The sequence below is a fragment of the Budorcas taxicolor genome, chromosome X (assembly GCF_023091745.1).
Source record: "Budorcas taxicolor isolate Tak-1 chromosome X, Takin1.1, whole genome shotgun sequence".
Lineage (NCBI taxonomy): Eukaryota > Metazoa > Chordata > Mammalia > Artiodactyla > Bovidae > Budorcas > Budorcas taxicolor.
This window is the reverse complement of record NC_068935.1, coordinates 84,951,983-84,965,812: the sequence shown is the minus strand read 5'-3', so window position 1 is coordinate 84,965,812 and position 13,830 is coordinate 84,951,983. Positions and strand designations below refer to the sequence as shown.

The 13,830-nt window shown below is 44.1% G+C and overlaps 2 protein-coding genes across 2 annotated transcripts in view; one reads left to right on the top strand and one right to left on the bottom strand.

Moving 5' to 3' along the window:
• Positions 1–13,830, bottom strand: part of CHST7 (carbohydrate sulfotransferase 7) — a 520,876-nt gene that overhangs the window by 317,087 nt on the left and 189,959 nt on the right. The gene's annotated exons all lie outside the window — the stretch shown is intronic.
• SLC9A7 (solute carrier family 9 member A7) overlaps positions 2,650–13,830 on the top strand; it is a 167,505-nt gene continuing 156,324 nt past the window's right edge. The window contains exon 1 of the mRNA XM_052663795.1: positions 2,650–2,977. Coding sequence (XP_052519755.1) covers positions 2,650–2,977 — 328 coding nt within the window. The remainder of the gene's footprint in view (positions 2,978–13,830) is intronic.

Below are 13,830 nucleotides of genomic sequence, written 5' to 3'. Positions count from 1 at the left end.
GAGTGGAAAGGTTCTGGAAAAATATGTGAGATTGGAAACATGGTTTCTGGCACTTTTAGACAATACAATCTGTTGTAAATACTATGAAATCTGTACTTTTAAGGTAGATTCTAAGTTGTTCTCAGTGTGAATTACAAAGAGAAGCTCTTTTCTTGACTTTTCGGAATCTATGAGGTTGAATATCAAATTTTAGGATCAGTATGGCCAATTTTCAGCAAAATGGATTTTAGTGAGTCTCTAGAAATTAGATCAAGTTTTCCCATTGGTTAACTTTCTCGAGTGTTTGCAATTTCATTGGGAACTTCCATGAAACTTCAAGGTATATGGACTTTGTAGAGGTTGTTTGACAGGCTGGAGGAATATGGAAAGATGCTAGCTAAAATCTAGACTAAGAGATTCTCTTGCTGCAAAGAAGGTATTAAATAGGCTTGGCAGAAAGGACTTGAAGGGGAATCAGGAAATCTGCGGTGCTCCAAATATCTTTCCTACCTGATGCCATCTCTGCCCTTATTACTTTTTTTAGTTAAACTTCGCTTTCTTCAATGAATCCTCGTAAAAATGCAAACTCCTCTGGGAGAAAAAATATGGAAAGTTGGCATAGAATTCAGAGTGCTTCAGCAAACACTTATGAGCACAGAGCTAGGCACTGGGAATTCAGTGATTCATTAATTCCAACTCTCTTTCCTTCAACCAGGCGAATAAGGTGGATTGAAAAATTCTAGTTCCTGAGGATTTGTTCTGAGAGGCTTTATCATCCAGAGTCCACTTTATGAATTTTTTTTTTTCTGATGGAGCTGGGCCTGGTCTTAAGAATCATCAAAAACTCCCTGGGCTATCAGGAGGTCAACATAAAAGGGCCACCAAGGTAATTCTGCCTCATATATTGTCACCTTGCTTATTTAACATATATGCAGAGTACATCATTCAAAATGGATGAAACACAAGCTGGAATCAAGATTGCTGGGAGAAATATCAATAACCTCAGATATGCAGATGACATCACCCTTATGGCAGAAAGCGAAGAGGAACTAAAGAACCTTTTGATGAAAGTGAAAGAGGAGAGTGAAAAAGCTGACTTAAAACTCAGCATTCAAAAAAATGAAGATCAAGACATCCAGTCTTATTATTTCATGGCAAATAGATGGGGAAACAATGGAAACAGTGACAGACTTTATTTTCTTGGGCTCCAAAATCACTGCAGATGATGACTGAAGCCACGAAATTAAAAGACACTTGCTCCTTGGAAGAAAAGCTATGACCAACCTAGACAGCATATTAAAAAGCAGACACATTACTTTGGCAACAAAGGTCCACAGTCAAAGCTGTGGTTTTTCCAATAGTCACATATGGATGTGAGATTTGGACCATAAAGAAGGCTGAGAGGCAAAGAATTGATGTTTTTGAACTGTGGTGTTGGAGAAGACTCTTGAGAGTCCCTTGAACAGCAAGGAGATCCAACCAGTCAATCCTCAACGAAATCAGTCCTGAGTATTCATTGGAAGGACTGATGCTGAAGCTGAAACTCCAATACTTCAGCCACCTGATAAGAACTGACTCATTGGAAAAGACCCTGATGCTGGGAAAGATTAAAGGCAGAAGGAGAAGTGGGTAACAGAGGATGAGCTGGTTGGATGGCATCACTGACTTGATGGACATGAGCAAGCTCCTGGAGTTGGTGATGGACTGGAAGCCTGGTGTGCTGTAGTCCATGGGGTCACAAAGAGTCGGACATGACTGAGCCACTGAACTGACTGAACCACCTGCTGCTCATCCGCCCAGAAGGGCAAGTGTCCAGTTCTTTTGGTTCAATCCACTTCCCTGAGGGTTAGTTCCACAGTGCAGAAAAAGAAGTCCCTCTACTTGCCAAGTGATGAAGGTGCTATTTTTAACACTGCTCCCTCATTTTAATCCCTTATTGGTTCTCACTTTGGGTCAGGCTAAAGTAGAGGTTTGTTTGAATGAAGCCTGACGGATTCTGGGAAGCCCGGAATGCTGGAAGTCACTCTGAGAGATGCGGGAAGAGAGGTGTACGGGGGTACCGTGACTTCAAGGTTTCTGGGCTCCTCCAGAACCGCCACTTTTACTGCGCCCAGAGCGGCTACACACTGGCCGGGGATCAAACATTTCAAGTGGTCCCAGACACAGGAATCGAGACCGCACATCCAAGAAGATGCTCTTGCCAGGCACGGGCGACATCTGGCGTCCCATTTACGAAGCGCGGCGGCGAGTGCCCAGGAAGCGGCCCCGCGAGCCCAGATGGCCTGGCCAGGTACGCCGGGACCGAGGGAGGAGCGCAGTGAGGAGAGGGGCCCGCGGCTCGGCCCGGGGGCTAGAGGGCTATAGGCGACCTCGCTGGAGGGGGGAAGGGAGGCTGGACCGGGTTGGGGGCGGGGGGGGGCGGGGGGGACGCGGCGCGGCGGGGGGCCGGACAGGTACGCGGGCGGGGGGCGGTGCTTGGGGATCCTGCGCACTGCGTGCGCCCCTCCCCCAGCGCGACTCCCGGCGCGTCCCCGGTCCCTGCCCGGCGCGAGCTGGAGGAGGAGCTGCAGCGGCCGCGGCTACTCGGGCAGGTCGGTGGCGCCGGGGGAAGCTACCGACGGTGCGGGCTGCCGGTCCCAGCGTGCAGGAGGCGCGGGCGGCGCTGGGGCCATGGAGCCTGGTGACGCGGCGCGCCTCGGCCCGGGGCGGGCGGCCCGGGCGCTGCCAACGCGGCTGCTGCTGATGCCGCTGCTCCTGCTGCTGCTGGGTCGGGGGCTGCGCGGGGCGGCCGCGGCCTCCTCCTCTGGGGCGGCGGCTGAGGACAGCAGCGCCATGGAGGAGCTCGCCACGGAGAAGGAGGCAGAGGAGAGCCACCGGCAGGACAGCGTGAGCCTGCTCACCTTCATCCTGCTGCTCACGCTCACCATCCTCACCATCTGGCTTTTCAAGCACCGCCGGGTTCGCTTCCTGCACGAGACCGGGCTGGCCATGATCTACGGTGAGCACACCCCGCACCCTCGCCCACCGTCCCCTACTCCCCTCGGGCACCCGTGCTGTTGTGCTTCTCCCCACCCCTTCCCCGCCCCGCGCCGCCTTGTGCTCCCCCTTCACTTGCCGACGTGTTTCGTTTCTTTTCCGTTTCCCGCTGAGACAGTCTCGGCTCCCAAGGTCAACTGTCTGCATTTTCGGGCTCCCTATTACCATGAAAATGAATTCCACCTCATCTCGACGTTTCTTCCAGGGGAACCGGGAAAATGAAAGGCACCGGGGTGGTCTGGTTCAGTCCAATCGGGACTGAACTGTTTCAGCTTCGCACCCCACCCCTCGCGCCCCCGCCCCCAGCCCCAGTTCAGCTCCACAGGATGTGTGTGGCGGGGCAGGAGGGGGTGACCTCCTAGGGATCGCTCCGCCCCAGGAGGCAGGCCACCGTGAGGGTGGGTAAGGGCTGAGGTTTCCTCGACTTGGGTAAGGACTGACGGGGCTTGGTGGATGCCACATCAATGGTCAACCTGGGTGGGCGCCCAGTTCTGACATCTGTGTTCCCGGATGTCTTGTGAATGAAGTCAGAGCTTGAAGCACTGTGAAAGGGGAGAGTGGTCCAAGACCTACGGTGATGTACTGCCATGGCGGGCCCAGTAGGGAAGATGGGCACGCCTCCCACCCTTGTGTCCAAGTGGGAAGTTATACCCACTTGCTTTCTTTAAGAGAAGAGGAGCTTTTGCATTCCTCCGTTTGTAACAAGGACGCTGCTTTGAAGATACGTTTAAGGGTGTATGAAGAGGAAAAGTAGTGGTTTTAATTCTGGAGTCAGCCTTCTTTTGTTGTGAAAGATGGACTATGCCATCATCCTTTTCTGAGTTTAATGGCACATGGTGTATTACATGCACAAGGGTCAGCACAAATCTTGGCGTCACTGCATGGATGTCAGCCGCAATCTGAATCATCCCTCTTCCCCTGCCATGCCACCCCCTCCACCCTCACACCTGCCCACCATGACATGACTTCAAACTGGAACCAAGTATTCTCCTTTTGAATTTAATTCAATGGAGTTAAGGCCCAGGTTGGCATCTTCATGTGAAATAGATGAGTCCACTTAATGACTGTTCCCAGTAGGAAACATTTGACTTCATCAGTTATACTGGAGGGATCTCTCCACTCAATTTCCATTCAGGATTCTGTGATAGAGAATGGAAAGTGAAAACGTTAATCTTTAATGTGACAGTTACCCTTGGCCCTGGGCCTTACTTATTCATGGTGCTTGATTGTTGACAGCCCTGGCTCATGGTCACCAAGGTTATGAAGTGCTCTCCGGGAGCCCTCTAGGTTCTAAAGAGACCTGGCCTAAACAGGTCTTGAATTGAAGCAGGACTAGGTCTAAAACTGAGTTTGGTTATTGCAAATTACAGATGTGAACAAAAAACCTGGCCATTCTTGAGGTTTGTGGTTTGTGTCAATCTGTGACAAATGACTGATGCCCAGGCTAAAGCAGGTAAGCTCGAAGGTTTCCTGAGCTGATAGCAGAGTGGGGAGTTGAAACATGTCATTTCAGGCGGTTGACTCTGAGCAAATGAGCATTGCCTTTAGCCATAAAAATATTTTTATTTTATAGCTCCTAGATCCAATTCATTAAAGTACAGTGTGAATACTTTTAGAAGGTAAATTGGACGGGCTTATAAATATATGCTCCAAGTGCATGGAAAATGAGATTTAAAAATATATTTTCTGAGGAGTACTCCATGTTCTTAGGAGCTCAGTCACTTTTATCTTAAGGCTTGAAAACAGCAGTAGAATTTTCCTTTGTGGATATGTACTTTTTAAACTCATCTCAATCTCTTAGTCATTGGGATTGTGCTACCAGTGTACTGTTTCACTTTGTGTTACGGAAATCTGGTTTAATTGATGATGTTCAGAAAAGGCAACATCCTCTCATAGCATTCGCTGTAATTTTCTTCTGTCTTTGGCTTTTAGTGTTACTTTGAAATGCAGAAAGAAATTTGTTTGTCAATATGTGATGTCCTAGGTTCTGCCAAATATTAATATTTTGATCTGGATTGCCTATAACTGAGAGAAAATATTTCTTTTTCTCTAAGAGATATTTAGTCTTCTGTTTTAAGTTCTGCCCCCCTCCCAGCCCCAAATCTGAATTCTGATGTCATTTGATTAGCTAACTAAATATATATATATACACACACACATATACTTAATGGATAGGAATTCTGATTTTAAAAAATTCAATATGAAAATCTTTGAATACTTAAGTGAATGCAGTGCAGATTTCAGGACTTCTCTTTCTCAGTAGAAAGACATCAGATTTCATTTCTTGATATCAGTAGAGGAAGTGCGTGTCCTCTGAGTAATAAAGGGCAAAATGATATAAGGAAACATTTGTTAAGTATCTGCTGTGTACTGGGTGCCCAAGTTAATTTATGGAGATAACCAATTGAACTTTTAAATGTTGGTAGGTTTTCATGAGTGAAAGAGTTCAACTGTGAATTTCAAAACTTTTACCTTGAAATGAAAAAAATCTAATTCCTGGCACTTTAAAAAATACTTAAGTGGTACTTTGAGAGGAAAGGCTTTAATATTTAAAATAAATTGTGGTATATATATATAAACAATATATTAATATATAGTAATATATTAAAATAAATTGTGATAATATGTATATTTGCTGGTATAGTCATAAAACATCTCTAGGAGGATATGCAGTAGCCTAACACCATTGGTTTCCTTGTAGGGGAGGAAAAAGGTAGGTGGACCGTAGGGGTGGGAGGGAAGACATCACTTTATATACTTTTGTGCCTTTTTTTTTTTGAATTTTGGAAGTGGAATCACCTAATAGCATGTCCATGCTTCCATTCTGTGGCATTCTTGTGGCATTTTAAGATACTCCTCAAATCATCCAGTTTGATGCCCACTACTCCCTATTTAAATCAAATTGCTATTAATTTTCTGTGACTTTTCAGCTGTTGGCTGTACCCGTGGAACTTTCGGAGCCCTGGGTCTGGAATGGAGACATAACTGGGAAAGGGGGGAGGTTTTTCCTCTTTTTCCTTTCTCCTTTTATCTCATTGTCTCCAAAGAAGAGTTGATGTACTTTAGGAGTGGTGTGCACAGATAGATCCCAAAGGACCTAAGGACTGTAAGAGACACACTGTGAATACTTAGCACTTAAATGGAAAGGAATTCCACCACCCACCAAGGGACAGTTAGAAGCACTCTTCCTCCCTGACCACTGGTCCAGGCAGCTACCAGGGAAGGTGACCATAGACTCTCCAGGGACCTTGAAGGCAGCCGTACCCCCCTCCCCCCACCCCCTGCCAGACCCTGTGATGAGGGCTGCAGGGCAGCGGATAAGGCGCTCGCCTGGCATCAGTCTAACCTGTTTTGTCAGTGCAGGGAGCTCCCGGCTGTCTGGCTCTGTACGTGATTAAGTGCCATCCTAAAGTTACCAAGCCCCTCGTGTTTGTGCAGCAGAAATAGCAAGTGTTTGAGGAGGAAAAGGTGGCATAAACAGACTGTGTCAGTGAATTGTGGTTCTCTCGTGTGTACAGTAGTTCCACTTTCCCCATAATGTTTTTGTGACAGCTGATATGGGTCCAAAATATCTAACTTCCTCATGCTAGCCTACCACCTGCTTCTTGCTTGCCCCTCCTCTGCACCTGTCAACTTTTCAAGTATGTGTTGGTCAGAACCTTCCAGGTTCCATGGACTGTGGGCTTATTGTTGTTTTGCGGGTGCTGGATTGCTAAGCACAGGCTGAGGGAGGGTTCATAGGCAAAGTCTGAAAGGGGAAATTATGGCTTTTTGCAGTAGTGTGAAAGTAACATTTGAGCCTGTGAACAAACATTTCAGAACCACAGTCTTCCTGGTTAATTGGGAAGCTCTGTATAGTCTCAGTTTGGTACCAGATGCCCTGGGTTCAAATGCTGGCCCTCTTACTTGTCAAGCTGTGTAACACTGGGCAAGCTCTCTGAACCTTTGTTCCTTTTTTCAAAAATGGAGAGTGTCACTCACTTCACAGAATTTTTGTTATTGTGGTATTGTAAAGGTCAAGTGTGGTGTGTCTGCTGCTGCTGCTGCTGCTGCTGCTGCTGCTGCTGCTGCTGCTGCTGCTGCTGTTGCTGCTGCTAAGTCGCTTCAGTCGTGTCCGACTCTGTGCGACTCCATAGACGGCAGCCCACCAGGCTCCACTGTCCCTGGGATTCTCCAGGCAAGAACACTGGAGTGGGTTGCCATTTCCTTTTCCAATGCATGGAAGTGAAAAGGGAAAGTGAAGTTGCTCAGTCGTGTCTGACTCTTCGCGACCCCATGGACTGCAGCCTACCAGGCTCTTCTGCCCTTGGGATTTTCCAGGAAAGAGTACTGGAGTGGGTTGCCATTGCCTTCTCCTACTTACTTGGTAAATATTAGTTCTCATTTTCAATTTAGACTTGTGATTCTTTGGCCAGCATTGCTACTTGGGTAGAGTCCTACTGTAATTTTAAAAGGCAGTAAGATACAGTTAGTGGGAGTGATGAGAATTGTCATTTCCTTTTTTAAAAAATTTATTTATTTTTTAATTGAAGAATAATTGCTTTGCAGAATTTGTTGTTTTCTGTCAAATATCAACATGAATCAGCCATAGATATACATTGTAATTTTTTGTGGGCCATTTGTTAATACTTAGAAAAGAATTTATAAGGTAGCTGTTCTACTCTTTTATCCAGTAGTCTCCATTCTTGGGCTTTATTTTTCAGAAATAATCACATTAGCGTGTTACATTATATAGATGACAATATTCATTGCAGCAGGAACAAGTTGCAATACTCATTAAGAAGGAACTGGTTAAACTACAGCACATTCTCACTAAGGAATACTGTGCAGTTGGGAAAAAGGTGTTTTGAGATGTCCTTTTAAGGCAGCTCACTTAGTGTTGTGGAAAAAACAAGGCACAAAGCAGTATGTATAGCATTTCATTTATTTTTCTAAAGTCCTGTGATATAAATACATAAACATGATATATATACATTTACATATGACATGTATGCATCTCTGGAAAGAGGCACAAACTTTGATAGTGGGATCAGTTGTTGGGAGGGAGGAAAGGGAGATGTTACTTTTCCTTTTATACTCTTCTGAATGGCCTGAACTTTCTATAACACTAACCATTACTTCTACAATTGAAACATTTAAAAAATAAAGCAAACAACCTTTTTATAGCAAAAAATGCATTAGAAACAGATCAGTTATGTGGTTAGGTAGCATTTGTTACTTAAAAGTTATAAATGGAAGTAAAATTATCTTAAAGTTAGAAAAATGACATTTCCTGAAAACATTTCTTAGAGCCTTTTTGGAGTGATATAATTAGAAATCACCATTTCACAACCCCCAAAGACAATTAACTTTGACAAGGATTTTCAGTGAATTCCAGAGCCATAGGTGAGAGGTTGTGGGGGAACATGGTACTTGCATGGTGTTGAATATTACACCACAGATTACTTATCTATCACAAAGGAAAGAAGGTGCCTTTACAGTAGAGAGGTCTGGCAGTCAGCATCTTATAACCAGGTCATCAAATTTATCCTTGGTCCTCATGGAACTGTCCAGTATTATATGCCTCCTGTTGTGTTACAAGAGGAAGCAGACAGCTTTACCTGTGTGGTATTCATCCTTCAAATGCTTCATCTGAATCTAATGGAGGTTTTAGGGGCATCTTCCAGTTGATAGGAAATATAGGGGATAGGGAAATAAGTTATAAAATACCGTGTGAAAACGGACATATCCAAAATATGGGACAATCTGTAAGACAGTTGTCCTGGTTCCTTCCAAAAGTCTGTCTATGTCAGGGGAAGCAGAAAGGCAGGATAAGTGACTGAATTGTGTTCTCTCAAAAATTCATATGTTGAAGTCCCATTCCCCAGTGTGATGGTCTTTGGAGGTGGGGTCTTTGGGAGTAAATTAGATTTAGAAGGGGTCATGAAGGTGGAGTTTCCATGATGGGATCGGTGCCCTTATAAGAAGAGGAGACCAGATTCTCTCACTCTTCTACCATGTGAGGATAAACCATCTGTTACTCTCATTAAACTCTCTGTGACACTGTGAAACTCTAACAGTAGGTTTCATGAAATGGTTAGGCTCACATGACTTGAGAATCTGTAACTTCCTGTTCATTTCAGTGTTTTGGTTTGATTTTCAGGTTCACATGTCTTTTGAAAAACTGCCTCTGTTCCACTTAGAAGGGCATATATATATATGTTAGGAGACTTTTCTCTTTTGGTTAAAGCTTGCTCCCTCTCTTTTAATCAACGTAGCCATCTGTATTAGGGTAATGCTAGCTGTTATAATTGGAGAAGGAAATGGCAACCCACTCCAGTATTCTTGCCTGGAGAATCCCAGGGATGGGGGAGCCTGGTGGGCTGCCGTCTCTGGGGTCACACAGAGTCGGACACAACTGAAGTGACTTAGCAGCAGCAGCAGCAGCTGTTATAATAGACCAACCCCAAATTTCCATGGCCTAACTTGAGAAACCTTCATTTTTTTCTCATGTAATGGGCCAGTGCAGGGATCTGGCAGGTGGCTCTCCATGTAGTGGTGATTCAGGGTCCAGGCACCTTCCATTTTGTGGCTTATCTGTCCCTTGGGCCGTTGGAATTCTCCCCCTCCAGCCCATGAAGGAAGGACAGAGAAGAAGATCACAAGGGGAAGACTTACATACTAAACCTGGAAGTGGCACACATTGCTTTGCTGTTTCTGTTGGGCAGAATTTAGTCACAAGGCCACATTGAACTGGAAGGGCGGCAGGAAGATGTAGTCTAGTTGGAGTAAGAGGAACAGGTTTGGAAAGCAGAGCTAGCCAATCTCTGCTGAAGTATTTAATTAATACTTTGTCATACATAATCCAGAAAAGAAACATAGTAAGATTTGCATGCATTTTTGTTGTTGCTTGTTGATAAAGTAAATTTTCAAGTGATCCAGTTTGAACAGGGCATTCATCTCGAGTTTTATGAAGCTGTTTCAATGAACCTATCAGTATTGCCTGGAGAGCTTGTTAAAAATGGCAGGTCTGGCCCCAGACTGATTGAGAATGTCTCAGTGAGGCCCAGAAAATCTGTGATTAAATGCATTGCCAGGGATTTTAAATACTGAAATTTGAAACTCACTGCTACAGAATATTTGTTTTGATCCTTTAAATACATTCACTACACTGCTTGTAATTAAATAAATGTGGTAAAAAAATAGCACCTGTTTATTGAGTACCTGCTATCATGGTCAAGCACCATATTATTTTGCATAGTTTATGCCATATAACCTTAACAGAAAATGTAATGACTGTATTATTGGTTCCATTTTGCCAGATGAATAAATTGAAAGTTAGGTTTAGTACCTCATTTGTTTAGGGTCACACATTTGAGATTGGTAAATGGGGATCTATTGAAGGATGGGATCAATAGGTTGAGGATGTATTTGGCTAGGATAGAGGGAAACCTGGATTCTGCCCTGATCATCTGCTTCCAGGAGGTCTTTGAGGGAAATTCATGCCCAGAGTATAAAACAAAGCAAAGTGACCCTTTATTATTAGCTGGGGCTTTGGCTTCAAATTCCAGTGTACAGCTGCAAGGGGTGAGGTTGGCCAGTTTGGAAGAATCCCTTTTCCTATGCTAGATTGACCTTGGGCCCTTGAATCCAAGTGAAGCCAAGATACCTGCTCATTTGTATTCCAAAGACCACATTCCAGGTGTTACTCCATTGCTATGCGTTATGGACTGAATGTCTGTGCCCCTCAAAAATCCTATGTTGAAATCCTAACTCCCGGGGTGATGATGGTAATGGGATGTTTTGCCTTTAGGAAGTAATTAGGTTGAAGGTGGAGCCCCTCATGAATGGGATTGGTGCCCTTAAAAAGAGGCCCCAGAGAACTGTCCATCCTGTGAGGGTACAACAGGAAGTTGGCAGCGTGCAACCTGGAAGAGGACTCTCACCAGGACTGGAACATGCCGGTACCCTGGTTTTGGATTTCCAGCCTCCAGGACTGGGAGAGAGATATTTCTCTGGTTTATAGGTTGCACAGCCTGTGGTACTTTGTTACGGCGGCCTGAACTAAGACAGTATGACAGAAGGCTTCTGGTGTTATGGGGGAAAATAGTCAAACAATGATCAGAGTGGCTGCTCTAGGCCTTCTCAGGTGGGAGCAGTTGCCTAAAAGTATTCTCATTTCTACACACCACTATCACAGAGGTGGGGAGGCAAATTGAGCTGGGTCTGTCACACTCTTGGGTCTCTCTGCTCTTACTGTGCTAGTTGTCACAGGCATATCAGTCTCCTGGACAGAGTTTCCAAAATATGTTAGAAAGATACCCAGTGCAGGCCGGAGTGTCTTTTGTTTGCTGCTGTCTTTGTCCTTAGAACAGTTGTAACACATAGTAGGTGCTATGGCAACATTTATTTAATGGATTCTACCTTGTCTAACAAAAAGATGTTGTAACACCGCTTAGCACTAAAGATCCTTCAAGTTCTTGTGCCTCAGATTTACGCTGAGAAGGAATCTTTTGTGAAAACATCTGCTTGAATCACAGAGAACTGTTTAAGGAAGGAGAATGAAGGGATAGGTGAATAGATGTTTGCAGAAAATTGTATATGTAGCTGATAAGCCACATGGTGGTTTTTTTCTTTTTTCTTGTGGTAAAATATGTATAACATGAAGTTTGTCATTTTAATTATTTTATCTGTACAATTCACCAACATTTGTAACATTTATAAAATTGTGTGGCCATCATCACCATTTCCAAAATGTTTTCATCTCCCCAAACAGAAACCTTACACTCATTAAGCAATAATGCCCCATTCCTCCCTCCTCCTAACCTCTTATAACCGTTAATTTACTTTCTGTCTCAATGAATTTGCCTATTCTAGAGACTTCATATAAGTGTATTCATACAATATTTGATCTGATTTTTTTCACTTAGAATAATAATTTCAAGGTTCATCCATGTTGTAGTAGGTATATGAACTTCATTCCTTTCTGTGGCTGATTAGTATCCCATTGTAAATATACACTATATTTTGTTTATTCATTCATCAGTTCAGGGACACTTGAGTTGTTTCTACCTTTTGGCAACTGGTGGTATAATGCTGCTATGAACATTTGTATACAAGTATCTGTTTGAGTTCCTATTTTCAATTATTTTGAGTATATACCTATAAGTAGAATTGTTGGGCCATAAGGTAATTACATGGGTAACTTTTTGAGGAACTACCAAACTGTTTTCCAAAGTGGCTGCAATATTTTACACTTCTTCTACAGTGCACAAGGGTTCCAATATCACTGCATCCTCTCCAATATATATATATTTTTAGTAGTCACCCTAGGGACTTCCTTAATGGTGCAGTGGCTGAGACTCTGCACTCTTAATGCAGGGGGCCTGGGTTTGATCCCTGCTCAGGAAGCTAGATCTTACATGCCACAACTAAGACATGGTGCAGCCAAATAAATAAATATTAAAAAAAAAAGACAGTCACCTTAGTCTTTGTGAACTGTTAGTTTATTATGGGTTTGATTTACACTTCCCTAAGGAAAGACATAAGCATCTGAATGCAGAGTTCCAAAGAATAGCAAGGAGAGATAAGAAAGCCTTCCTCAGCAATCAGTGCAAAGAAATAGAGGAAAACAACAGAATGGGAAAGACTAGAGATCTCTTCAAGAAAATTAGAGATACCAAGGGAACATTTCATGCAAAGATGGGCTCGATAAAGGACAGAAATGGTATGGACCTAACAGAAGCAGAAGATATTAAGAAGAGGTGGCAAGAATACACAGAAGAACTGTACAAAAAAGATCTTCACAACCCAGATAATCACAATGGTGTGATCACTCACTTAGAGCCAGACATCCTGGAATGTGAAGTCAAGTGGGCCTTAGAAAGCATCACAAAGCTAGTGGAGGTGATGGCATTCCAGTGGAGCTATTTCAAATCCTGGAAGATGATGCTGTGAAAGTGCTGCACTCAATATGTTAGCAAATTTGGAAAACCCAGCAGTGGCCACAGGACTGGAAAAGGTCAGTTTTCATTCCAATCCCCAAGAAAGGCAATGCCAAAGAATGCTCAAACTACCGCACAATTGCACTTATCTCACACACTAGTGACTGCTAAGTCGCTTTAGCCGTGTCCGACTCTGTGCGACCCCAGAGACGGCAGCCCACCAGGCTCCCCCGTCCCTGGGATACTCCAGGTAAGAACAGTGGAGTGGGTTGCCATTTCCTTCTCCAGTGCATGAAAGTGAAAGGTGAAAGTGAAGTCACTCAGTCGTGTCCAACTCTTAGCGACCCCATGGACTGCAGCCTACCAGATTCCTCCGTCCATAGGATTTCCCAGGCAAGAGTACTAGAGTGGGGTGCCATTGCCTTCTCCTACACACTAGTAAAGTAATGCTCAAAATTCTCCAAGCCAGGCTTCAGCAATACGTGAACCGTGAACTTCCTGATGTTCAAGCTGGTTTTCGAAAAGGCAGAGGAACCAGAGATCAAATTGCCAACATCCGCTGGATCATGGAAAAAGCAAGAGAGTTCCAGAAAAACATCTATTTCTGCTTTTTGACTATGTCAAGGCCTTCGACTGTGTGGATCACAATAAACTGTGGAAAATTCTGAAAGAGATGGGAATACCAGACCATCTGACCTGGCTTTTGAGAAACCTGTATGCAGGTCAGGAAGCAACAGTTAGACCTGGACATGGAACAACAGACTAGTTCCAAATAGGAAATGGAGTATGTCAAGGCTGTATATTGTCACCCTGCTTATTTAACTTCTATGCAGAGTACATCACAAGAAATGCTGGGCTGGAAGAAGTACCAGCTGGAATCAAGATTGCTGGG